The sequence below is a fragment of the Ovis aries genome, chromosome 12, assembly GCF_016772045.2.
Source record: "Ovis aries strain OAR_USU_Benz2616 breed Rambouillet chromosome 12, ARS-UI_Ramb_v3.0, whole genome shotgun sequence".
Classification (NCBI taxonomy): Eukaryota; Metazoa; Chordata; class Mammalia; order Artiodactyla; family Bovidae; genus Ovis; species Ovis aries.
This window is the reverse complement of record NC_056065.1, coordinates 3,401,788-3,429,233: the sequence shown is the minus strand read 5'-3', so window position 1 is coordinate 3,429,233 and position 27,446 is coordinate 3,401,788. Positions and strand designations below refer to the sequence as shown.

Below are 27,446 nucleotides of genomic sequence, written 5' to 3'. Positions count from 1 at the left end.
CAGCGTTTCTCATGATGTACTCTGCATAGAAGTTAAATAAGCAGGGTGACAATATACAGCCTTGATGTACTCCTTCTCCTATTTGGAACCAGTCTGTTGTTCCATGTCCAGTTCTAACTGTTGCTTCCTGACCTGCATACAGATTTCTCAAGAGGCAGGTCAAGTGGTCTGGGATTCCCATCTCTTTCAGAATTTTCCACAGTTTATTGTGATCCACACAGTCAAAGGCTTTGGCATAGTCAATAAAGCAGAAGTAGATGTTTTTCTGGAACTCTCTTGCTTTTTCCATGATCCAGTGGATGTTGGCAATTTGATCTCTGGTTCCTCTGCCTTTTCTAAATCCAGCTTGAACATCTGGAGTTCACAGTTCATGTATTGCTGAAGCCTGTCTTGGAGAATGTTGAGCATTACTTTACTAGCATGTGAGATGAGTGCAGTTGTGCGATAGTTTGAGCATTCTTTGGCATTGCCTTTCTTTGGAATTGGAATGAAAACTGACCTTTTCCAGTCCTGTGGCCACTGCTGAGTTTTCCAAATTTGCTGGCATATTGAGTGCAGCACTTTCACAGCATCATCTTTCAGGATTTGAAATAGCTCAATTGGAATTCCATCACCTCCACTAGCTTTGTTTATAGTGATGCTTTCTAAGGCCCACTTGACTTCACATTCCAGGATGTCTGGCTCTAGGTGAGTGATCACACCATCGTGATTATCTTGGTCGTGAAGACCTTTTTTTGTGCAGTTCTTCTGTGTATTGTTGCCATCTCTTCTTAATATCTTCTGCTTCTGTTAGGTCCATTCGATTTCTATCCTTTATCGAGCCCATCTTTGCATGAAATGTTCCCTTGGTATCTCTAATTTTCTTGAAGAGATCTCTAGTCTTTCCCATTCTGTTGTTTTCCTCTATTTCTTTGCATTGATCGCTGAGGAAGGCTTTCTTATCTCTCCTTGCTGTTCTTTGGAACTCTACATTCAGATGCTTATATCTTTCCTTTTCTCATTTGCTTTTGGCTTCTCTTCTTTTCATAGCTATTTATAAGGCCTCCCCAACAGCCATTTTGCTTTTTTGCATTTCTTTTCCATGGGGATGGTCTTGATCCCTGTCTCCTGTACAATGTCACAAACCTCCATCCATAGTTCATCAGGCACTCTATCTATCAGATCTAGTTCCTTAAATCTATTTCTCACTTCCACTGTATAATCATAAGGGATTTGATTTAGGTCATACCTGAATGGTCTGGTGGTTTTCCTACTTTCTTCAATTTAAGTCTGAATTTGGCAATAAGGAGTTCATGATCTGAGCCACAGTCAGCTCCTGGTCTTGTTTTTGCTGACTGTATAGAGTTTTTCCATCTTGGGCTGCAAAGAATATAATCAATCTGATTTCGGTGTTGACCATCTGGTGATGTCCATGTGTAGAGACTTCTCTTGTGTTGTTGGAAGAGGGTGTTTGCTATGACCAGCGTGTTCTCTTGGCAAAATTCTATTAGCCTTTGCCCTGCTCTATTCCATACTCCAAGGCCAAATTTGCCTGTTACTCCAGGTGTTTCTTGACTTCCTACTTTTGCATTCCAGTCCCCTATAATGACAAGGACATCTTTTTTGGGTGTTAGTTCTAAAAGGTCTTGTAGGTATTCATAGAACTGTTCAACTTCAGCTTCTTCAGCATTACTGGTTGGGGCATAGACTTGGATAACTGTGATACTGAATGGTTTGCCTTGGAAACGAACAGAGATCATTCTGTCGTTTTTGAGATTGCATCCAAGTACTGCATTTCGGACTCTTTTGTTGACCATGATGGCTACTCCATTTCTTCTAAGGGATTCCTGCCCTCAGTAGTAGATGTAATGGTCATCTGAGTTAAATTCACCCATTCCAGTCCTTTTTAGTTCTCTGATTCCTAGAATGTCGACATTCACTCTTGCCATCTCCTGTTTGACCACTTCCAATTTGTCTTGATTCATGGACCTGACATTCCAGGTTCCTGTGCAATATTGCTCTTTGCAGCATCAGACCTTGCTTCTATCACCAGTCCCATCCACAACTGGCTATTGTTTTATGCTTTGGCTCCATCCCTTCATTCTTTCTGGATTTATTTCTCCACTGATCTCCAGTAGCATATTGGGCACCTACCGACCTGGGGAGCTCCTCTTTCAGTATCCTCTCATTTTGCCTTTTCATACTGTTCATGGGATTCTCAAGGCAAGAATACTGAAGTGGCTTGCCATTCCCTTCTCCAGTGGACCACATTCTGTCAGACCTCTCCACCATGACCTGCCTGTGTTGGGTGGCCCCACACGGCCTGGCTTACTTTCACTGAGTTAGACAAGGCTGTGGTCCATGTGATCAGATTGGCTAGTTTTCTGTGATTAAGGTTTCAGTGTGTCTGCCCTCTGATGTCCTCTCACAACACCTACTGTCTTACTTGGGTTTCTCTTACCTTGGACGTGGGGTATCTCTTCACAGCTGCTCCAGCAAAGCACAGCCACTGCTCCTTACCTTGGACGAGGGGTATCTCTTCACCACCACCCCTCCTGACCTTGATCGTGGAGTAGCTCCTCTTGGCCCTCCTGCGCCCACGTTACTGACCCCATTACTGCATGGCAAATAGAAGTGGGAAAGGTGGAAGTGGTGACAGATTTCCTCTTCTTGGGCTCCAAAAGCACTGCAGATGGTGACTGCAACCAAGAAATCAGAAGACAATTGCTTCTTGTCAGGAAAGCAATGACAAACCTAGACAGTGTGTTGAAAAGTAGAGACATTACTCTGCCAACAAAGGTTCATATAGTCCATATAGGCTATGGTCTTCCCAGTGGTCACGTAGGATTGTGAGAGCTTGACTGTAAAGAAGGTAGAATGTGTAAGAATTAATACCTTCAAACTGTGATGCTGGAGAAGACTCCTGAAAGTCCCTTGGACAGCAAGATGATCAAACCAATCTTGAGGGAGATCAACCCTGAATATTCACTGGAAGGACTGATGTTCAAGCTGAAGCTCCAGTATTTTGGTCATCTGAGGTGAATAGACAACTCATTAAAAAAGTCCCAGTTGCTGGAAAAACTCAAGGGCAGAGGAGAAGAGGGTGTCAGAGGATGAGATGGCTGGATGGCATCACTATAAACATGAACTTGGGCAAACTCTTAGAGATGGTAAGGGACAGGAGGCGTGGTTCACTGCAGTACACGGGGTTGCAAAGAATTGGACACGACTGGGCGACTAAACAAGGATAGATAGAAATAGATATATAGACATAGATTTGTGTGTATATGGTCATTCAATTACACAATTATAATCATTAATACTAACAGTTACCTGGTGAAGTAGGCTGTTACAATGTAACAGTTGAAAGATCCAGTCAGTGGATCAGAGAAAGGCGTATTAAAAAAATCTTCCGGTTAGCCACTCTGTGTTCTGTGCTAAGCTGTTTCTCCTGTGTCCAACTCTTAGCAGGTTCTTTACCCTTAGCACCACTTGGGAAGCCCCCAGCAATTCCACTCTGAAGCATTCTTTCAAAAGAATTGAAAACACATATTCAAACAAAAGTTTGTACTCCGGGCAGCACTGTTGACAATAACCAATAGATGGAAACAACCCAGCCGGACACCAATAGGTGAAGGGATAAACAAAATACATTGTATCTGTACCATGGACTACTCTCACCCATAAAAAGGCATGACATGTGCTGCCACAGGGATGAGCCTCGAATTAATCGTGTGGAGAGAGAAAGAAGCCAGACACACAAGGTCGCATATTACATGGCTCCATTTTTATGAAATGTCTAGAACAGGAAAATCCATAGAGTCAGAAAGCAGGTTAGTGATTGCCTGGAGCTAGGGGAAGGAGAGAGTGAGGAGTAAATGGTTAAGAAGTTTCCTTTTGGGGTGATGAAAATGTCTTATGAAGAATCAACAGAAGTGATAGTTTCACAACATTGTAAATATACTAAGAGCTAACAGATTATACGTTTTTTTCTTAATTGAAGTATATTTGATTTTCAATGTTTCACGTATACAACAAAGTGACTCAGTTTTATATATTTATATATAAATACACAACTGAATCTTTTTCATATTCTTTTCCATTATATGTTATTACAAGATATTGAATATAGTACCCTGTGCTATAAAGTAGGTCCTTGTTTATCTTTTTTGTATATAGCAGTGTTTATCTTTGGGGGCTTCCCAGGTGGCACTAGTGGTAAAGAACCGCGTGCCGCTGCAGGAGACACAAGAGACGCAGGGTTGATCCCTGGCTTGGGAAGATCCCCTGGAGGAGCGCATGGCAACCCACTCCAGTGTTCTTGCTGAAGTGGCTTCACATGCACACGTGCACACAGTGTGTACCTTTTAAAGTCCTCATTTATCCCCTCCACCTTCGCCTTTGGTAACTGTAAGTTTGTTTTCTATGTCAGTGAATTGTATGCTTTAATTTTATTTACTGAAGTATAGTTGATTTACAACGTCGTGTTAATTTATGCTATAAAGCAAAATGTTTCAGATATATATATATATATATATATACACACACACATTATTTTTATGTAATCTTTTTTTAAATCATAGGATACTGAATATAGTTCTCTGTACTATGCTGTAGGACCTTGATGTTTATCCATTAACAAGTTAAGTGTATGCTTTTATGTGAATTTTTAAAAATCAAAAAAAGTCTGTAGGAGGTGGAGCCAGGAGACGGCAGCTGATGATTGATGGAGGGTAGGGAGATGAGGAGGGCTTCCCTGATGGTTCAGTGGTAGAGAACCTGCCTGACAATGCAAGAGGCATGGGTTCAATCTCTGGGTCAGGAAGATCCCCTGGAGAAGGAAATGAAACCTACTCCAGTGCTCTTGCCTGGAAAATCCCATCGACAGAGGAGCCTGGCGGGCTATAGTCCAAGGAGGTGCAAAAGATGCGGACACAGCGACTAAACAACAGCAACAAACGGAGATGGAGAAGTAGAGGAAGGGGCCAGGAAGGACTCCCGGCCAGCTGCCTTGGGCAAATGGGAACAGCAACTGCATTTACTGAGAAGGGGAGACTGAAGGAGTAGACATCAGGAGATGACGAGCTCCATGCTGGATATGACAATTAACAAGGCTTGAGACACACAAGTGAGGAGCCCAGAAGAAGTCTAAGACAAAGATACTTGGGAGTCATCAACATGGCACCGTAAATTAATGCTTTAAGAGGAAATGAGACTTGAATTGGTTCCCAGACCTTTTCAGGTCTACTGTATCCTTCTACTTCTCTGTATATTTATTCTATTAATTTTTGAGAGTTTAACATTGAAACTCCAACTAAAAGTCTTAATTTATCTCCTTAAAAAAGTAACTGTAATATACAGCGGAACTATATGTAACCTTGTTCTGTATTTTCCAAGTCTCCTTTAGCTGTGTTATCATACTTTCATAATTTAAAGATATTAAGATTTTTTAAAAAGAGTAAATGAGACTTAATAGCTAAGGGTCTAATCAAAAAAATAATGATAAAGAAGAGCCAAATTTGTAAGTTTAAATCAGCATGTTAAGAGGCAGGTCTTATCCAAAACGTGCAAGAACTCTTAAAACTGAACGATAAGGAAACAATCCAGTTAAACAATGGGCCAAAAACCTTAACAGACACTTCACCAAAGATGCACAGAGGGAAAATAAGCATGTGAAAAGGTGCTCCACATCACATGTTATCAGGGAAATACACACTGAAACAATGAGGAACTGCCACACATCTATTAAAACTGTAGGCCCAAATCCAGAGCGCTGAAAACATCACATGGTGTTGGGCATGTGGGACAACAGGAACTCTTTCACTGCTGGTAGAAATACAAAATAGCACAGTCACTTTGGAAGACAGTTCAGCAGTTTCTTACAAAACTAAGCATGCGCTTGCTAAGTCACTTCAGTCACATCCGACTCTCTACGACCCCAAGTATTACAGCCTGCCAGGCTCCTCTGTCCATGGGATTCCCCAGGCAAAAGAACTGGAGTGGGTTGCCATGCCCTTCTCCAAAACTAAGCATACTCTTACCATATAAGCCAACAATTGGGTTCCTTGGTATTTACCCAAAGGAGTTGGAAACATATCCACACCAAAACCTGTATACATATGTTCATAACAGCTTTATTTATAATTGCCAAAAACTTGGAAGTAGCCAAGATATCTTTCAGTAGGTGAATGGATAAATAACTTGGTACATCCAACCAATGGAATATTATTTAATATTAAAAGTAAATTAATAGGCAGAGCACAGAGGATTTTTCAGTTCAGTTCAGTTCAGTTCAGTCGCTCAGTTGTGTCTGACTCTTTGTGACCCCATGAATCTCAGCACGCCAGGCCACCCTGTCCATCACCATCTCCCGGAGTTCACTCAGACTCGTGTCCATCGAATCTGTGATGCCATCCAGCCGTCTCATCCTCTGTCGTCCCCTTCTCCTCCTGCCCCCAATCCCTCCCAGCATCAGAGTCTTTTCCAATGAGTCAACTCTTCGCATGAGGTGGCCAAAGGACTGGAGATTCAGCTTTAGCATCATTCATTCCAAAGAAATCCCAGGGCTGATCTCCTTCAGAATGGACTGGTTGGATCTCCTTGCAGTCTTGAAGTCTTCTTGAAGTCTCAAGAGTCTTCTCCAACACCACAGTTCAAAAGCATCAATTCTTTGGCCCTCAGCCTTCTTCACAGTCCAACTCTCACATCCATACATGACCACAGGAAAAACCATAGCCTTGACTAGACGGACCTTAGTTGGCAAAGTAATGTCTCTGCTTTTGAATATGCTATCTAGGTTAGTCATAACTTTTCTTCCAAGGAGTAAGCGTCTTTTAATTTCATGGCTGCAGTCACCATCTGCAGTGATTTTGGAGCCCCAAAAAATAAAAGTCTGACACTGTTTCTACTGTTTCCCCATCTATTTTCCATGAAGTGATGGGACCAGATGCCATGATCTTCGTTTTCTGAATGTTGAGCGTTAAGCCAACTTTTTCACTCTCCTCTTTCACTTTCATCAAGAGGCTTTTTAGCTCCTCTTCACTTTTAGGGCAGTGAAAATACTCTATATGATATTATAATGAGAGGAATATATCATTGCATACCTGTCCAAACCTGTAGGATGTACAATGCCAAGAGTGAACCCTAAGGTAAGCTTTGAGTGGTTATGATGCCCGTGTTGGTTCACACTGGTGGAAGACGTACCGCTCTGTTGAGTAGCGTTGGTAATGGGGCGGGCGAGGGACATATGGGGACAGGGGGCGTAAGGAAAATCTCTGTGCTGTCCTCTCAACTTTACTGCAAATTTTAAAATTGCTCTTTAAGAAAACTGCTCTTAAAGGATAATCTTTTTAGGGAGACTTCCCTGGTGGCCCAGTGGTTAAGAATCTGCCTTGCAATGCACAGGGTGACAGCTGGATTCATTAGTCATGCAACTCAGATCCCACAGCCACACAATGTGACCAAACATAAAAAACCAAAAACCATATATATATATATATATATATATATATATATATATTCATTATAAAAGTAGACTATGACAGCAAACATTACATAAATTTTAAACTATAAGGCATTGAAAATTAATATAAATTTCAAAATATAAAATCTCTATGTTCAAAGACCTACATGGAAAAATGAAATCAACAGGTAAAACAATACATTCGTGTAAAGTAAGTCTTAAGCTGTATAACAACCATCAGAGACATTTCATCTTTTACCCTCCACTTCTCCAAATGCACGCAGCCACATAGAAAACTCCCTGCTTCTGAAAATGACACATTCTCCCTTGCCTGTCTGTCATTTCACTCCGTTGCCTCTAACTGGAATGCTTTTCTCCTCTGTTTTCTATTCTTTAGGGGCATATGCTTAGGAGTAGAATTGCTGGATAATATGATAATCTTGTGTTAAACTTTATGAGGAAACACTGACCTATTTCCACAGAAGCTGGCCCACTTTACATTCCACCACCAAATGCACAATAGTTCCAATTTCTTCACATCCTCACCAACACTTGCTATATTTTCTGGGGTTTGCCCTTATTTTTTTTATTACCAATCTAGTGAGTGTATGGATGCGAGAGCTGGACTGTGAAGAAAGCTGAGTGCCAAAGAACTGATGCTTTTGAACTGTGGTGTTGGGACTTGAGAGTCCCTTGGACTGCAAGGAGATCCAACCAGTCCATTCTAAAGGAGATCAGTCCTGGGTGTTCTTTGGAAAGAATGATGCTAAAGCTGAAACTCCAGTCCTTTGGCCACCTCATGCGAAGAGTTGACTGATTGGAAAAGACTCTGATGCTGGGAAGGATTGCGGGCAGGAGGAGAAGGGGACGACCGAGGATGAGATAGCTGGATGGCATCACGGACTCGATGGACGTGAATCTGAGTGAACTGCGGGAGTTGGTGATGGACAGGGAGGCCTGGTGTGCTGCGATTCATGGGGTCGCAGAGAGTCGGACACGACTGAGCGAATGAACTGAACTGGGGCTCATTAGCTCTGGTTCCCAGACACAGGCTCAATAGTTGTGGCACATGGGCTTCGTTTCCCTGCAACAATTGGGATCCTCTCTGATCAGGGATAGAACCCCTTTCTCTTGCATTGGCAGATGGATTCTTTACCCACAGAGCCACCCGGGAAACCCCTAAGTAACTTTTGAAGGCACCTTCTTGTGTAGTTGCTAAATCATGTCCGACTCTTTTGTGACCCGATGGACTGTAGCTCACCAGGCTCTTCTGTCCCTAGGTTTTCCCAGCCCAGAATACTGGGGCGGGCTGCCAAATCCATCTCAAGGGGTCTTTGCAACCCAGGGATCGAACCTGCGTCTCCTGCAGCTCCTGCATCGTAGGAGGAGCCTTTACCACTGAGCCACCAGAGATGGCCAAGAATACTGGAGAGGGTTGCCATTCCCTTTCTAGGGGAGCTTCCTGACCCAGGATCGAATGCAGGTCTCCTGCATTGCCGGCAGACTCTTTACCTTCTGAGCCACCAAGGAAGCCCCAGAATGCGCCACCTACTTTTCTCTAATCCAGTGACTTGGTTTTGAGCTATCATATTGCAACAGCCTACTTCATAGAGTAATTATGAGGATTAAATGAGTCAATCTATAAATCCACACAGGAAGATTCAACTGAAGCATCTCTGTGTCTTTAAACACCCCGGGGGCTTCCAAGCGTTCATTGTTTTCTCCTACGGGGAGGCTCCTCCTCTTGGGGAGCCAAATTGTTGTTAAAGCTTCCCAAGAGGTTCTTTTTAGGAGCATGATTGAGAACCACTGGGTTGGGGCACTCTTCCCCAAACTGGTCAGATCACGGGAGTCAACTGGGACACTAATTAAAGATGGATTTCCTGGCCTGGCACCAGATCTGTGGAAACAGAATTTCCAGGAGAGAGGCCTGGAAATCTATATTTTAAGAGAAGTGCCCACAGGTGATTCCTATGACCAGGCCTGTTTAGGAAACCTTGAGCTAGCGGATAATCAAAGGGCAGTAAACACAGGGGGGTATTCTGAAACTAGATAATCTGGTTTTCAGAATATGATCGTCTAGCATTCTGGCTCTGGAAAGGTGGAGCTTGCTCACTTTTGGTGAAAACTTTGGGGTGCTGCCCCGCCAAGACTGTGTCTGCAGCCACACCCATATGACAGAGCGGCCCTCTTAAACCCTCTGCAGTTAGGAGGGCCCTCAGTCTGTGAAGGACAGACCTCAGTGTGAGTCCCAGGGAGCTGGCGCTGCCCTGACAGATGCCTCAGCCCTTCTCTGTGGCTCTTCCTCTTCGGTGAAATCATCCTTTTCCTACCGTGTGCGGGAAGTGCTCCAAACGCGATGGTGTCTCTAATCTCTGCAGCATCTCTAAGGAAGCGAGCACTGTCTCCATTTCTTCAGATATGGCTCAGAGACATAAAGGAGTTTGCTCACGGTCACATACCTAACGTGTGACTAAGCATGGATTCAAACCCATGTGATTACAAAGCTGTGACACATTCCACTCTGCAACTTTGCCTCTCAGAGATGACTTCATCTCCCCAGTTATAGCTCACTGGCCTATTTTGCTTGCTGCTAAGTTCTCCCAGTTATACGCGGGAATTTCAGAACTACAGCTCCAAACTACCTGGAACCATCCAGCCTGAAGGAATCCAGGGAGAGTATCCAGGGAGTTTTGGGAATAGAGAGTTCAGAGAGAAGAAAAGAGGTGATGAGAGCACCCAGCTTTGAGCACAGATGGCCACACTTCCCCATCCACCCCCGTCACCACATCCTCCTAAACTGAAGGAAGCCGGAAGAGGATATCACCTTAGTTGGGGTCAGCAGGAAAGATGTTGACCTCTGGGAGGGACATAGCTGGGCAGGAGTTGTAGGAAGGGGAAAAATGGGACACGTCATCCTTTCCTCAGCAGAAACGAAAGACGGAAAACGTTCCAGCCATGTCAGGTGAGTCCTGTGACTATATCATGCTGCTTATGGGATTCAGGGTTTACAGGGCTCTGGAATTTTACGATGTTTCAGAATGAGCATGCAGGCAGTCTATGGAGAAGCCACTGGTAGACATCAGCTGTTCCTGAAAGAAAGGCCACATGACCTGGGAGACCCCAGTACAGAAGCTAAAAGAACCACGTATTAGAAAAGTTTTGGAGACAGCTGCCCACAGAGGTACGTCCCTCACAGGCTACTCCACCGGCTCCAGCAGTTATCCACACCTCCTCCCTCCTCTAAATCCTCCACCCCTGTCAACAGTCTCATAGTCTAAGTGAAACGCGGTGCTTGCTATAAGAGTGCCATTCCATGACACTCCACGGACCCCTTGTCAACTAAAGTGCTAAGCCCCCAAGTTTATCCTATATAGAAAACTCTGGAGCAGCTGCAGCCTCATTGTCTTCTGGAGGAAAGACCTGGAAAGTGGATGCTGTGAGTTTGTTGTGGTGCTGTGAGGGGGGCCATTTCTCTTCTGAACTCATGGAAATTGGTCAGACTTCTGGCCTGACCTGGTATCAGCTGTAGCTGAAGGAGGAGAAAGAGAGGACAGGGGAGAGAATGTGACATGAGAAGGCGAGAGAATGCGCAGGCCTAGGGAAGGATGCCCTGGAGAGGAGGGGGCAGCACTGACGCCACCGTCTTCCATCTTCACGATGGACATTACAGGCCATGAGGAAGTTTCAGACCTGACAAAAAAAAAAAAAAAAAGAGTTCCTTAATGGGGAGATAGGAATGAGGATCCCTGAAGTTCTCTCCTTTGGAAAGGAAAAGCATCGAAGAGCTGACTCACCTAACACGCTTTAAGAGCAAGCAGGAGGGCATTCCCTGGCAGTCCCACGCTTAGGACTTGGTGTCCTCACTGCTGGGGGATGCCTCGGTTCAATCCTGGTCAGGGAACTAAAACCCAGGAAGCCAAGCAGATCTGCCAAAAAAAAGGAGGGGGAGAGAGTAAGTGGGAGCAGCGCCTACATGAGCTTGGAGGTTCTTGTCATACGGAGACCCACTGTGATGCTCAGAGACCCTCACCATCTCCTTGACACCATCACCTCCTCCACTTCCCAGTCTCTCCTTCTGGAGCATCTGGCGGGCTTGCTACCTGCTGCTAGTTCCTGTCTTCTCACTTATGACCTCTGTTCCCTATATCTGTGCTTCTCTCTTCACAGACTGTATCTATTTCTGCTTTTTCAGCAGGGAAGGGCTGGGCATCTTCCCCTTCCCAAGGTCACACAGCTGGCTGGGCTGGAAGAAAATCTTTCCCCTCCAGCCCCTCTCAGTGTGAGGTCCTGGGAATCAGCACAGCACAGAACAGACTACCTGGATGAGTCTCATTCGTTTTATCCGTCATTCATTCAACACCCTTATTTAGCACCTACTAAGTGCTGCGTGTGCTGCGTGCTAAGGCATTTCAGTCGTGTTTGATTCTTTGCAACCTTATGGATAGTAGCTCGCCAGGCTCCTCTGTCCATGAGATTCTCCAGACAAGGATACTGGAGTGGGTTTCCATGCCGTCTTCCAGAGGATTTTCCCCATCCAGAAGAAGAGCCCATGTCTGTTACATCTGCTGCATTAGCAGGCAGTTTCTTTACCACTAGCACCCACTAAGTGCTAGGAGCTGGGAATACATTAGTGCTCCAGTGGCCCCGAGGCTTCAGAAGACCTGCAAAACTGAGGTCTTCGGTATTTATATACTCATGGAAATATCTGCAATACCCATAACCAACAAAGCACTCTTATCTAAAACATATAAAGAACTCCTATAAAACGGTAACACAGAAAGCCTAATAGAAAATGGTGGGGAACGCATGTACACCCATGGCTGATTCATGTCAATGTGTGGCAAAAACCACTACAATATTGTAAAGTAATTAGCCTCCAATTAAAATAGATAATTTTTCAAAAGAAAATGGACAAAAGAAATAAAGTACTTGAACAGACATCCTAATAGCAAATAAACATATGGAAAGGTGCTTAACCTCAATCAGTACTGAGGAAATGCAGAACTGAACCTCCATGAAGTACCACTGCACACCCAGCAGACAGGCTAACATTTTTAAATCACTATAGAGTGACGACACAGTGTGATGGGGATGTGGAGCGACTGGCATGCTAAGACACTGCCTGCAGGAGTGCCGACTAACATGAGCACTTAGGAAAATTATTTAGTATCATTTACTGATCCTAAAGGGCTTCCCAGGTGGCACTGATGGTAAAGAAGCCACCTGTCAATGCAGGAGACAAAAAGAGACATGGGCTCAATCCCTGGATTGGGAAGATCTCCTGGAGGAGAGCATGGCAACCCACTCCAGTATTCTTGCCTGGAGAATTCCATGGACAGAGGAGCCTAGTGGGCTACAGTCCATAGAGTCACAAAGAGCTGGACATGACTGAAGCAACTTCGCATGCACACACGCACTGATGCTAAACATATAAACATATTCTATGATCCAGTAGAACTGATACTTTTGAACTGTGGTGTTGGAGAAGACTCTTGAGAGTCCCTTGGACTGCAAGGAGATCCAACCAGTCCATCCTAAAGGAAATCAGTACTGAGTGTTCATTGGAAGGACTGAGGCTAAAGCTGAAACTCCAATACTTTGGCCACCTAATGCGAAGAGGGGACTCATTTGAAAAGACCCTGATGCTGGGAAAGATTGAAGGCAGGAGGAGAAGGGGGTAACAGAGGATGAGATGGTTGGATGGCATCACTGACTCAATGGACATGAGCTTGAGTAAACTCCGGGAGCTGGTGATGGGCAGGGAAGCCTGGCGTGCTGCAGTCCACGGGATCGCAGAGTTGGACACGACTGAGCGACTGAACTGAACTGATGACCCAGTAAGTCTGTTTGTAAATATATATCCAACAGAAATAGAAACGTAAGTGTGCCGATGGACAGAAACAAAATTGTTACAGCAGCTTTATTCATAATCATGCCAAACTAGGAACAACCTAGATGTCCACCAACAGAATAATAGAAAAATAAACTGTGGTATATGCATTTAATGGTGATGAAATAAAACTTATATTTTATTACAAGACAAGAAAAGTTGAAACATAAAAGTTTTGTCTGCCCATTTGGGCCTCCTCCTTCCCTTTCAGTATGTATTGTGAATAAGAACTCCTTAGGAGATAACATCCCTTCTCAGTCTTGTAAGGGGTCATGATGCCCCACTACTTGCTTTGTTCTGCACATCTGGATAGCATAAACTGTCAATACATCATTCAGTGTATAAACCTTCATCTCAAAAACACATATAACTATGTTTTGCCCTCCAGCAGGCAGAACAGTCCTCAGAGCTTTCTGAAAAACTGTCTCTCAAGTTAATATACTCAGGCTGGCTTGAATAAAATTTTCCATTTCTTTCTCAGATCATCTATTGATTTTTATTTTTTCATCAACAGCTGCAATGGCATACCATACAGCCATGAAAATGAATGAGCTACTGCTACCTTGGGCTTAAATTTCACAAACATAATACTGAGTGAGAGAAGCTAGACACAAAATAGTCCCAACTGAATGGTTTCATTCATATAAAGTTCAAAAGCAGGTAAAACTAACATATGGGATTAGACAGAGGTTAATTTAGGAAGGACGGTGGGGCAGGGACTAGGGGGAGACATGAAGAGGGCTTTTGGGGTGCTGGTTATGGTCAAATTCTTGATCTGGGAGGCTGTCATGCAGGTATGTTCACTGTGTCGTTATTTGTTGACCTGCATATTTAGGATTTGTGCACCTTCCCACAGATCTGGTGGAAAATTCTATTTTAAAAAATTTACAGGGGAAGGAAACTGCTTCAGGAGGATTTTTTTAAAGGAAGGTAGAAAGGGAATAGAAGGTGGATCAAGATTTTACATTCAGGTGGCTCAGCTGTGTCAAGATGTAAAGGGGACAGAGAGGACTGTTGAATGGAGCAGGGGCGGGAATTATTTCCAGCCCTCAACTGAAAAATCTCCAGACACCTTCGCCTTAATTCCCTACCCACCCCTACACCACCAATTCAAGATCGGATCCTTCTGGATGCAGCCCAATGTTTCCTAGTCTAGCAGTTACTTTTGTATCCAGGCAGAAAGACGTAGTGTTCCTAGCCAAATTAGAACCTCAACTTTGACACAGCCATTTCCTCTACTAGGTGCTATAAGAAACAGCAGGCCCTGATGCCAAATGTCCCAGCAGCTAAACTGGAATAATCCTGAGGACTAGAGTGGGAAATAGGGACGAGACTGTGCGGGTTTGCGCAAGGGAATTAATTACCTGCTCTTGTTGCTCTGTGCGTGCTGGGGTGCGTGCGTGTTGAGGGGTAGGGGAGAGGGTGCGGTATCTCAGAAAGAGGAAGAGGCAGCCAGAAGCTCCTACCCAGCGCGGTGTTCTCTCCGCGGTGTTCTCTCTCTTCAAAACTCATCGGGGGTCTAGAGTCACGCTCGAATGCACCCCTGAGCCACTTTCCGGGAGGAAAATAACAGGAAGGAACCACTGGTCACAGGTTCCACTGACAAGAGGGGAAAACCCAAGGGTGGCGGTTCCTTTTCGGGGGAGATCACACCCCGTACACGAAAAACATCCCCAAAAGAACTGGTTCTCCGTTTGCGTTGGAAAGGTGGATATACCCCAGGGAGGAAGTGGCAAAAGGCGAAATGGGAACAGCCCTCTTTGATCCCAGAAGGTGCGTCAGGGAAAGTTGGATTTTGTTTAGCCCGGGATGGATACATCCTTCCGTGCTGCCACCAGAATCAGCGGGTCAGAGGAACCCAGGCTCCCGTCCGCCCCGCCTCGGGCGGTGAGTGTAGGACCACAGCGGTGGTTTTGACCTCTTTTTCCTCCCTCCCGCCCGCCCGCCCATTTCCAGCCCTTCGAAGGCTGGGACTTTATTAAGGCCGGTTCCTTCAGGCTGAGCCACGCGCTTGCAGGAACGCGGCATCTGGCGGAAAGAGCGGAGGTGACTTCTCCCCAGCAGGCAAGAGGCTGTGTCCCCAAACAAGGTAAGTACGGTTCTCTCCGGGAACCGAGCCCGGGGCGCAGAGCAGCGGCAGGGTGGTTTGAGCCCCGGCGGTCAGAGCTGGCGGCTCCGCGGGGAGGTTTCCCGGTCTTGCCGAAGGCCAGAGGCACAAGGAAACAACTCCGTACCCAGGGGTAGACGCGCACCGGCGCGCACGCCTTTACGGGGCGAGGGGCGACCCCGGCGCGGGGTGGCGGCCCCACGCGGGCAGCGCGGGGACCTGCGAGCGGCCTCCGGCGCGCGTCACCCAGCGTACTGCGCCTCCCCGGGCCCCGCCCCCGGGGCCGGGCCGCGGCCGAGCCCGCCCCCCTCGCCGCCTCTGATTGGGGGCTGCCGCTGTCCATCCGGAATCTATTTTTGATGGAATGGGGGTGCCACCCATTCTGCCCCAGATCACGTTTGCCGCTAGCAGCCAACCAGTTGGGCCCAAGTCTGCGGGCAAGAAGGGATTGGGGGCGAGCGAGCTCGGCCCCACGGCTCGCCGTCCGGACTGCCCCCCGCCCCGCCTGGGACGCGGCGACCTGTCCTGCCCGCCCGGGCCACCTACCGCTCGTGGAAGCAGAGCGGCGGCCTCGCTCGCCCAGCGCCGAGGCGAAATGTAGCAAGTCGGGTGCCGCGGCTGGACGCTCGCCTTGGCTGGGGTGTGTGTGTGTGTGGCGGGGGGCATCCGGGGGCCGAGGAGGACTGCAGAGGAGGAGGAGTGATGAGAAGAGGGGGACCCTTGCCTCCCCCGAGACCACGGGTCCCCGCCGCCAGTCGCCAGGCGCCCCCTTTCCTCCCGAGTGAGGGGCAGGTCAGTGCTGTTGGGTCTAGGGGGTGGGTGGCGAGGCCGAGGGACCTGGCACCCAGCGCGTTCGCTGAGTCTGTTTGGAGGAGAGGCCGGAGGGCCACCCAGATACCTCTCCCAATCCCTGGGTTCGGGGACACGAAAGCCGTCTGCTTAGTCCCCTCCCCAGAGCATCCCGGGTCACTTTTGCCTCTTTCATCCCCGGGCCTAGGCCCGGTTGAAGTCTCTTTACTGGCAGCAGCGGATGAGGGGCTGGCTTCTCTCGCTCCGAGCCCTGTTTCAGGTTAGGTAACTTGCCAAAAAGACGGGAGGAGGAGGACCGGTCAGGTTTTAGCGGACTCAGAAACTTTTCTGGCACAGGAGCCGCGGGCTCTCTCCTGCTCAGAGGTTTCTTCCTGGATCTCTAGTGAGGGTTTTTGAAAGAACTAACAGGACAGTGTTTAAGGAGACTGGAAAAGGGAGTCCTGGTGACGTGAGTGGCTAGAAAGAGAAAACAATTCCCGTGGGCCAGTTACTGGAGTTTGATCCACCCTTCCCCAAACTGGAGTTGACTAATTGTGTGTGTTTGGAATACTTAAGGACCTATTCATCCTTCCTAGGGAAATTCTCTTCAAACGTGTTTTTTTACTTGTGAGAGCTCTTCTGGTGGGATGGAATCGGGTGGGATCAAGGCCTGGGGATTCCTGTAGGCAAGAAGGAGTGGGGCCATTACCCTAAAGAGACATTCATTTGGGAGCAAGTGCGTTTTGGCTTATGCTGCTTTTGTTTTTTATTTTGCTCTGTTTTGTTTATTTTTTCCGATGGTGCGTTTTTGTTTTTTAAGAATTCCATTATATCCAGCTCTCAGTAACCCTGGGGAACAGGGTGAACCTAGAGAGCTGAGATGTGTGCTTAATAACCACAGTGCCACCGTCCTTCCCTTCAAAGTGAGATAACACTCTTGTCCTATCTGAAGGGCTCACAAGGCCAAGAGCAGGGGGAGAGAAGTAGCAGAGGCCTGGATCCAAGTCAGTGTCTGAGCTTTTTGTAACACTGTTGACTCTCAAGGGCAGGAGTGGGTAGGCCTCTGGCTCTTGGCCTTGGTCTGGCAGGCCTGTCCCATTGCCCGGGGAGTCCTCCCAGTTTGTTGGTTTTTTTTTTTTTTTTTTCCCTCAGGAACTCGGGTTTGTAGGGGTGTAGGGACCTTCATTCAGTAGTCAGATTCTCCCTGCTTATTTGCCTTATGACTGTAAACTATCGCTTTCTACAGCCAAGTGACTGTAGGGAGCTTGTGACTGAATTTGTAACATACTCCGCTGGGAGACCACATTTTAATAACTTTGGGTTCTTAATGGACATTCAAGAAGGGATATCCCCCAGGACATCCCTTCCCATCCCCCATTGCTGAGAAGGCAATGCCAAGGTCTCCTGCACAGCATCGTCCCCGTCCCAGGCTGGCCCGTCTCGTGGCTGTTGGCCATGGTGGTGGTCCCTGGTGGGCAGTGCGTTGCCTGTTGGGAGGATGGCAGGACTAGTGCCTGCTGGGCATCCAGATGTTGCAGGGCAGGAATGGGGGTTGTTAGTGAAAAGGGAAGGGAAATAGCAAACTCCTTATGGCTGCCATGGGGGAATATTCTCGCAGTAGGAGCTGTTTTCTACAGTATCCTGACGTTCCCTTGTCTTCCTTCTTCCCACATAAGGTGTTCCATCCAGATTCTTGGGACTGTGAGGACCAGGGATTTGGGAAGATACAGGGTCTTCCCAGAAAGGAAGAACGTCTCTGGAAAAAAGGAGAAAGAGGGCTGACACTGCCCTGGGACCAGCAGAGCCAGAGGAGCTGTGGGCAGCTGAGGGAGCCCAGCCAGAGGCCCCCCCAGGCCAAGTCTGCCTGCGGAAGGATCTGAACTCGGACTGCTTGTCATCGAAGCAGGGCCACCTCAGAGGCTCCCCACACTTGACCCGGCTCTTCTGCTCTGGATGCCCCTGACTCTGAAGAGTCTGCGCTGAGAACCAAAGAAGTTAGGAGGCCAGAGGAGCTCTCCCCCAAGAAGCTTCTCGGCCAGCTGGGTCGGGCACCTGCACCCATAAGCGCCAGCTGCAGCGTCTGGTGCGGAGTTTCCTGCTCCCCTCCAGCTTGTGGCTTCAGTGCTTGATGGGGCTGCCTGTCGGTGGATCAGCTTCTGAAGCGCCCGATAGGAGCGGAGAGCCGCGGGAAGAGGTCCCGCGGCCACCGCACCTGCGTTCACCCCAGGACTAAGTTCTTCCCCGAGTCAGAAAGGGAGAGAGAGCGGAAAAGCAAAGAGGAGAGCTCCCCCCTTCTCCTCCTCCCTCCGCGACATGTCCTCCAAGCCGGAGCCCAAGGACGCCCACCAGCTGAACGGGACTGGTCCCGCAGCCTCGGCCTGCTCTTCGGAGGGCCCGGGCCGAGAGCCCTTGGCCGGGACCTCAGAGTTCCTGGGGCCCGACGGGGCGGAGGTCGAGGTGGTGGTGCCTGAGTCTCGGGCCAATGCCAAGGGCCTCCGGGAGGAGGACGCCCTGCTGGAGAACGGCAGCCAGAGCAACGAGAGTGACGACGTCAGCTCGGACCATGGCCCCGCCGCCCCCTCCCCGCTCAAGGAGACCTCCTTCTCCATCGGGCTGCAGGTGCTGTTCCCCTTCCTCCTGGCCGGCTTCGGGACGGTGGCCGCCGGCATGGTGCTGGACATCGTGCAGGTAGGAGCTGGGAGGGCGGCCCTGGACACTGAGCCTGGAACCGTCTTTTCCTCCTGGGAGACTGTCTCTTGGAGCTCTTCCTCCACCTCCCTGTCAGAAGCAGCTGCTGCTTCCTGGAACACTGTTTCCCTTTGGATCATGCCCTCTAGTCCCTTTCTACAGAAGCCCTGGGGAAGCCCAGTAGCCCTGGGACAGGTGGTCAGGGCTGTATTGCTTAAACAGAAGCAGGGTTGATTCCCAAGCTCAGGCTTGGAGGAGGAGAGATGGAGCAGATTGTTGCCTGCCATCCCTCCTGGTCATTCCTGCTGAGCCCAGCTCACTAGGAGACATTTAGATGGTGGGCCTTCTCTTTAGGCTTTCTTTCCCCTTCATTTTGGGGTTTCAAGGATACCCACAGTAGAAAGCTCAGTCTCAAGCCTTCCCTTCATCCCCCTGCTGGGCAGGAATTTGTCCAGCTGCCAAGAGGGTCTCAAATTAAGCGAGAAGGTTCTTAAAGGCATTTTGTGTTGCTTGTCTTCATGTAACCTTGGCAGGCTCTCCTTAGAGAATGGGGGTGGGCACATGCTGAGACATGATGTGGGGGGGTTGGCGTGATCAGACAGAAGTACTGATCATGTGACAAATAGGGGACAAAATATAACTAAACCTGGGCAGAACTGTCTCTTCTCCTTGCTCCATACCTGTCTTTCACGAACCCGTGGTGGGCAAAGAGAGCTCTTTGTGAGGCTCCTACGTAGAATTAACGACAGGAATTGGCAGAACCAGGAGGCTAACAGCCAGGGATATGCTGTGTTAGCATATTGTGGGTTAGGACTTACCCGGGACCTCCAGGTCCCCAGGATGATTTAAAGCTATATTTCCAGCTAAAGTTTTTGAAGTTAGTAAGACATATAAAGCTTTCTGAAAGTGCCGGGTTTATCTAAGTTAATCATTAACATGTATCAGATTCCCACTGAGTTCTGGGCTCTGTCCTAGGTACTCAGAGAAATAGGAAGGCTGGAGGTGATCTGGCTTTTGCCCTTTGGGCCTGCCCCTGCCCCCTGCCCCAGCCAGTGAGTCCTTGGCCATGGAATCTCTCAGGAGGATGTGGATTTCAGCAGCCCCTCGCCTTTGCAGAGCCAGCCCTACAAACAATGCATATGACAATACAAAGTCCTGCTGGCGAGTCTTACCAGGCCACTGTCCCAGGAAGCAGAATGGTTCTTTCTAGGAGGTTCTTTCAATGGTGTCTACCTGGACCACTTTGACTTGAGACCTTAGGGGGACCCTGCTCCTAAGAGTCCACCTACTGAGGATGGTGTTTATATCATGCTTTCTGTCTCCCTTAACCTGTCTCTTCGGGGATCGTTCCTCATGGATGTTGGGATGCCAGTCTGGAGCGGGGAGGGCAGGCTTTGGATTCCTCACCCTGGTAGCTGAGAGGAGAAATCAGACCAGGGTAGCAGTTTCTCCACCTCTTCCATCCCTTTCCTGTGGCCTGGGTTCTCATTCTCAGAGGTTTCCAGTTCTGGTTTGATGCCTCCAAAGGGGTGTAGAACCAGGGTCTGATGGTAACATGGGAGGGGTTATTTTATTTTCTAGAAAGTAAGAACGGCAGTGGGCAGCATCTGTTGGACTCTTCTGTGGACCTGTGAGGTTCGAACCATAACTGTCCCCATTGTGTAGACAGGGAACCAATGGCTCAAAGGGATTAGTAACTTGTCCTTGGTCATTGGACCCAGAACCTGTGTCCTCAGCCTCTATAGCCTTTACCGTGGCCGTGGTTCCAAAGTTGGTTAAAGACTCCTGGAGGAGTCTGCTTTTTGTCTTTCCTTGAAAAACAGGGTAGACTGGAATCTGGAACAACTGGAGTTATATTCTAAATGAGCAAGAACAAAGATTCTTTGAGGGCCACTCCCTCCCCTTCTCTTACGCACTCAAGGGAATTCTAGAGCTGGAAATGACTTCCGGCATCTTACCCCTTACCCTGAGACATTGAGAAACCCAGGTAGGTAATCTTTGGAGCCTGCCCAGTGTGCCCACAGAGGGCCAGCATTTGCTCTTGGTGTGGCACCTTGGCTCACCCCAGAGCCAAGGTCCAGTTGGTATGGAGGAGAGTGGCTGGTTTGTCTTTGTGCCTGCCCCCAGCCTTCTCCCTCAGCGTGTGTGGAGCAAGCCCTGCAGATGGTTGCAGTCAAGTCACGGCAGGGATGGCAGGAGCAGAGAAATCAGGGACTGCAGGAAAGTTTTTATTCCGTATCTAAGGGGATGAAAGAGGTGACTGGCAATCTTGGGGTCAGGAGGAGCAGGACAGTTTCTAAGGATTCAGATCTGCGTGTTCCCCTCACAAGCTAAGCTGAACTGCAGGGGGATGGAGGCCTCTAAGCAGCCCTTGGGAGGAGCTGGCTGTAGGGTGTCCCCTGTGTCTCAGAGCAGCTGAGCACAAGGCCGTGCCGATGCAGATGTCTCCTTGGTCTAAGGCCCTCATTTTCCCCACTGCTGCAGAAGCCCCAGTCTTTTCCCCAGGCCCATTTCTGTCTCCTCTTATCTGCCCTCTCTCCACTCAGTGTGTACAGCCACCTTTGCAGTGAGATAAGGGACTGATTACTGGCCCAAAGTAGGAAGAGGTTAAGTAGACTGCAGTCTGCTGCAACCGCCCCACCGAGGCTGAAGTTCCCGAAGCATTTGGGAAGGAAAGTGGGACTGGGCCCAGTGTAGGAAATGAAGGGGGTTGGGTTGGGGAGCCTCCATCCTGCAGAGGCCTCGCCCAGCCTCCTGGTTTAGTCCTGGGCTGCCCCAGGGCACCTCACTCCCCTCTTCTGTCAGCCCTTGGAGGGATGGGGGTGGCAGGAGGTGGTGTGCCAGCTTTCCCTGGAATTCTGCTGCTGCTGCTGAGTCGCTTCAGTTGTGCCCGACTCTGTGCAACCCCATAGACAGCAGCCCACCAGGCTCCTCTGTCCCTGGGATTCTCCAGGCAAGAACACTGGAGTGGGTTGCCGTTTCCTTCTCCGTCACTTGAATTCTAAGCTGTGTTAAAACAGGTGAGTCTCCCAGCTCTTTATCCTCGTTCCTCATGTGCTGAAGATCCCAAGGAAAGGAGACACCCCCTCCCCCAAACGCCTCCTCCTCTGGCTTTTTTGTGTGTACAGAGGAGTCTGCAAAGGTGAAAGTGAATGGCAAGGATGGCTTTGGGGAAGCAGGGTGGAGCAGAAACATTCCTCCCTGGCTGGCCTGCCCCCAAGGTTTCAGGTATCTGCCTCCCTTATTACACTTTGCCCAGCCTTCTGTCCCCAGGCGCTGCCCTGAGGGCCTCCTCCTTGGACACCTAGAGGATGCCTCCAGGTGGCAGGGAGAGCCTTAGGTGCCAGCTGGGTTTACACTCATCTGAGCTGACTCAGTCCTCAGCCTGAGAGGCAGCTCCAGCTCAGCTTCCCAGGTTCTCCTGCAGTTCTCGGAGCTGCTGGGGATCTGAGCTGGCTTTGTGTCTTTGACTCCAGCCTTTCCAGCCTGTGACTTTCTTCCCTGCTGGGCAGAACACTCCAGGCAGACTTGGCTCTCTCTTTGAGGCCAGAAGAGATGTCAGATGGAAGAGAGAAGAGGAACAGACCAGGGTGAGACAGCAGTAGGGTCGCTGAGGTGTGAAACCTTTGGTGATGAGTCAGGATTATTGTGGGGGTGCCGCAGGCTCATCCCTCCTCCGAGCCATCAGGAACCAGTGAGCCCCATACTGCACCCCCCCACACCATCCACAGACAGAGAAGGAAAGGAAAGAGGAGCCACATTTCTGAGAACCAGTGAAATCTGTCCCTGTGTGCCATCCGCATCTCCCGTCAAGGGCTTCCTGGAACATGTCCTTTTCCATCCCCAGCAGAGCAGGAAGGCGTGGGTGAAGGCTTGGCTCATGGGTCTGCCTTCAGGGTCAGACGCTTCCAGGCAGGGTGAATAGGATGGGCCTGAGTTAGGCCAAAGCGGGAAGGAGACACACTGGTCCCCTGGCCCCTGTCTCTCGACCCCCTGCTCATCTCAGGGCCAGCCTGCTTTCCTGGCCCTCCCAGAGCCGTGTGTGTGTGTGTGTGTGTGTGCATGCCGCACACACACACACACACATGCATGTCAGAGGCTCCCCTGAGAGGCTTTTGTGGGTGAAGAAAGGATGTGTGTAGCCACTGGCTACCCTGACCAAGTGCCAGCTCAGGGTGTTGCTGGGTGGGGGGTCAGATGGTGTGAGGGTCCAGACTGTCTCCTGGCAGGCCCGGAAGACAGGGGCTGTTATCATGGGTGCCGATTCTGCTTGCTTGTCTGTCCGCCTCGCTGCTAAAGCCCCATCCCTTCTAGGTCCTAGTGTAGTTGAAAGAGAAGCTGTATGTGTGCTAAGGGGGTGCAAGGATTTGAGGATATTTATAACCTCATATGTAGTTATTTATAGTATGTATTAAGTATTAGTATATAATAGAGTGGCAGCTAGAGGGGTTAGCTGAGCGTCATATATATATTTTTTTTTCTTAATCATAAAGACAATATTCCTTACAAACAATCTAGAAAATATTTCTGGCATACACTTGGAGTATTTCTTTTCGGGCTTCTTCACCCTGCCAATACACACACATATTTTACATACGCCTACCTGCAGATCACAGCTTTTTCACAGAACCGGAGGCTTGGAAGCTGTGAGAGGTGGGTGTTATGCAGTGAAGAAGGGATATGAGGCTGGGCTCTGAGAGAAGCTTCCAAAACTGCCAGTCAGCCACTTTTATTGGGAGGGGGTGATGTCACAGAAGGAATGCTTGCTCTCTGAGCTACGTGTCCAGTCGAGGTGAGGGAGAAGGGGGCAGAGCGGGGCGCGGCCCTGCCTGCTGGGAGCTGGAGCCCCAGCGGTACGCACCAGCCTTGGCCAAGAGCAACAGCGCCTGAGCTCCTCCAGAGCACATGGGGCTCGTGGGGCCGCCTCCCCTCTAGGGGCCCCAGGGCCGAGAAAGGATGTGCCTCCCTCCTGGCTCTTCCTGTGGGTGTCTGAAAGCTCAGCAACTGTGGCAGGGAGTCAGGGGGTTTCTTTCCCATCTTTAGTTTTCAAGAGAGCACCTTCCCTAAAGAGATTCCTATACCTTCCACTGTGAGGGGCTAGCCAGGAGCTCAGGGAAGGGTGCACTCTAGCCCTAATGAGAGGGTCCTGGTAGGGACCCCCACTGTCAACACGCACACCCCCATACCCACAGGAAGAACTCTGACAAGAAAAGAGAGGTCCTTGCCTTTATCGGACCCCGTGTGCCGCCTCCCCCAGCCTCAGTCCCCTCTGATTTCCGTGCTCCTCTTTTTTGTTGTTGTGGTTAAATTGTGGTTAAAAAAAAAACACACAGAACATAAAATTTATCCTCTTAACCGTTTTTAATGTGCAGTTCAGTGGTGTTAAGTATATTCACATTGTTGTAAAATAGGTCTCCAAAACACTTTCATCTTACAGAGCTAAAACTCCATGCTCTACGCCTAAACATCGACTTCCCTTCCCCCCTCCTCCCAGTCCCAGGTAACCAGCAAGCTACTTCTGTTTCTAGGAAGCTGAACACTTCATCTACCTCGTATGAGTGGAATCATATAGTATTTGTCTTTTTACGACTGGCTTGTTTCACTCACTGTCCTGTCCTTAAGGTTCATCCATGTTGTTACATATAACAGGATTTCTTTCCATTTTAGGGCTGAATACCTTTCCCTTGTGTATGTAAGACTATGTTTTGTTTATTAATTTATCCATCAGTGGACACTTGGGTTGCTTCTACCTCTTGGCTATTAGGAATAACGTTGCTATGAACACGGATGTGCAAATATCTCTTTGACACCCTGCTTTCAATTGTTTTGGGTATAAATACCAAAAGTGAGATTGCTGGATCACAGAGTAGTTCTCATCTTAATTTGTTAAGTAACAGCCATACTGTTTCCCATAGTGTTTGAGCCATGTTTCATTCCCATCGACAGTACTCAAGGCTTATAATTTCTCCACATCCTTGTCAACACTTGTTATTTTCTGTTTTTTTAATAGTTGCCATCATAATGAGTATAAGGTGATATCTCACTGTGGATCTGATTTGCAGCCTTGCTTATCATTAACTGTAGTGTCAGTCCTGGAATTGCCATTAGGGACCATCTGATCTGGCCCCTGAAGTCTACATTTTACAGTCAAGAGCTCAAGGCCTCCTAACTTGTCTGAGGAGCCCCTGCTGGCCTCTGTGGGACAATGTTGGGGACAGAGCACATGGCCCACCCTTGTGGTCTCACGTGGGAGACCAGAGGCTGTCAGGCCAGTGCCCTTGCATTTTGCTCCCTGACCTTGGTAGTCTGATCAGCCTGCATATCTCCATCTGGCTGCCTGACCCCTCCCCTGTCTGAACCTGAAAGCTTTCCATTTTTTTTTTTTTTAATTTATTTTTTAATTGAAGGATACTTGCTGTAGAGAATTTTGTTGTTTTCTGCCAAACATCAACGTTTCCATTCTTAGAAAAGGAAGCACAGAAAGGAACTCAGGTTGCCCTTGGGGCCAGGAAAGGTAACTCAATCCCAGCATTTCTTGCAAGTCTTCAGTTTCAGTTGCAATTAAAGTAGCTTTCAAATAGCCAGTCCCGGCTCCTGCATTTCTCCTTCCCAGCACTGAATATAGTGCTCTCTGAACCTCAGTAGTGCCCTCCTTTACAAAACAGGGATAAGAATAGCTCCTACCTCACCAGGTTTTTGATAGAGTAAAATGAAAAACTGCACAGAGAGCCCTTAGCCGGGCACTCAGTGCAGACCTAAAAGACACTAGCTGGAAGAACAGGCCGGAGAGTGGAGCCTGACGGTCTCAGGGCCGGAATCCACGCGCCTGCGCTCTTCCCGCACCAGCAGCCCTCCGTTTCCTAACTGAGAGACTGCGGGAGCTTTCTGGGGTGACAGGGCCGAGGGGGAATGACAAGCCTCTTGCAGATGAGCCTTCTGAGGTTTGGAGGCCACCGTCTTCATTCAGAGCCTCTTCTGAAGGAGAGCGGCTGTGGCTGAGGCCCAGAGCCCTTGGAGATAGAAGCCAAACAAACTCTGTAATCTCCTTAGCCCCACGGAGCCCAGCGCTCAACAGCTGAGACAACATCACCCGAGGCTGAAGCCACAGAGAAACTAGACTGAAGGCGATTTGAAGGGGGATTGCGCTGGAGTTCTGGGGTGTAAGCCAGCTCCAGGGTGACTCAGCTGCATGGGTCCCCACCGTCTTCTGTCCTGGCTCCACAAAGTAGCCACAGGAAGCAGAGCCAGGCTGGGGTCTCCTGACTGGGGGAGACCCTCTGCACATCCCCGGTTCTGGGTGGCAGGAAGGGGGCTGTGTTGTTTGGAGCATCATGGACTTGGTTTGCTTCCAGGATTCCTGGAGGAAAGGCGTCTGACCAGCTCACTCCCTGCTGATTCCACTTCCTTCTCAACCCCCTGCTCCCAGACTCTCTAACCGTAACCAAGCAAAGGCTCGTGTGCCCACAGCACAGAAAGCCAAACTCTCATTGCAGGTTTGCAGCAAAGTAAGGGCATAAGGCGATGGCAGCCCACTCCAGCACTCTTGCCTGGAAAATCCCATGGACGGAGGAGCCTGGTAGGCTGCAGTCCATGGGGTTGTGAAGAGTTGGACACTGAGCGACTTCACTTTCACTTTTCACTTTCATGCCTTGGAGAAGGAAATGGCAACCCACTCTAGTGTTCTTGTCTGGAGAATCCCAGGGACAGGGGAGCCTGGTGGGCTGCCATCTATGGGGTCGCACAGAGTCGGACACGCCTGAAGCAACTTAGCAGCAGCAGCAGCAGCAAGAGCTTACTGCAGGACACCAGGCAAGGCGAGGGAAACAAGCCTCAGAGCCTCTCCCACTTGGTCTTTGAGTGAGGGGATTTAAAGGGAAAGAACAAAAAAGCTCTGGTAACTCATCTCACCCTGGAGAAACAACCTGAGCTTGTAACAATGTTATCACTGATCTCAGCAATCTTAGTCATCTGACTCTGGCAGATTGCTGTTTAGTTAGCACAGGATTGAGGTCAGAAGGGGCACGAAAGGGACTGAATTCAGACAGGGACAGGAAAGGGAATAAAGTTTTGGATAGCAACATTAATCATATACTCGGAGCAGAGTTTATTAATTAATCATAAACTCACTTTCAGGGGACTCAGTTCCACTTTCAACTTTGATGCCTGCCCTGTGGGGCCCTGAGATTCCTGGGTTCTGTTTTCCCCTTGTAGCACTGGGAAGTATTCCAGAAGGTGACAGAGGTCTTCATCCTGGTGCCTGCACTGCTGGGCCTTAAGGGAAACCTGGAAATGACGCTGGCATCAAGGCTTTCCACCGCAGTGAGTGTCCTGGCTGGAGGGAGTGGGGCACACAGAGACTCAGGCACCACAGAGCCTGACCAAGCGGTCACTGCAGGCCTTTCTCAGCTGCTCAGGTCCGCAAGGTGGGTCCGGGCTGGAAAGGCTCAGGGAGATCCCGGGCTGGTTGTCCTGCCCCTGATCAGGGGCTCCCTGCTCAGCGTGGTTCCCAGGCTCGGTTTCTGGAGGTC

At 48.9% G+C, this 27,446-nt stretch overlaps 1 protein-coding gene and 1 long non-coding RNA gene across 7 annotated transcripts in view; one reads left to right on the top strand and one right to left on the bottom strand.

Annotated features, from left to right (window-relative positions):
- Positions 1 to 7,517: 7,517 nt before the first annotated feature.
- On the bottom strand, positions 7,518 to 14,855 carry LOC132657492 (uncharacterized). Its single transcript, XR_009595785.1, has 3 exons — positions 14,699 to 14,855; positions 11,239 to 11,370; positions 7,518 to 11,134 (listed from the first exon to the last, which is right to left on the bottom strand). It is a non-coding gene; the product is annotated as an uncharacterized LOC132657492 (long non-coding RNA).
- Positions 14,856 to 15,858: 1,003 nt separating this feature from the next.
- SLC41A1 (solute carrier family 41 member 1) overlaps positions 15,859 to 27,446 on the top strand; it is a 29,646-nt gene continuing 18,058 nt past the window's right edge. For 4 of the 6 annotated variants that reach the window (XR_009595784.1, XM_042256996.2, XM_042256995.1 and 1 more), the window contains exons 1-4: positions 15,859 to 16,233; positions 17,907 to 18,918; positions 22,395 to 22,508; positions 27,130 to 27,237. Coding sequence is in view for 5 of the 6 variants with exons in the window: in XM_042256996.2 (XP_042112930.1) it covers positions 18,544 to 18,918; positions 22,395 to 22,508; positions 27,130 to 27,237 (597 nt within the window). In the remaining variant the exon portion in view is untranslated. The remainder of the gene's footprint in view (positions 16,234 to 17,906; positions 18,919 to 22,394; positions 22,509 to 27,129; positions 27,238 to 27,446) is intronic. The other 2 variants (XM_042256994.1, XM_004013562.5) reach the window with 2 other exon arrangements.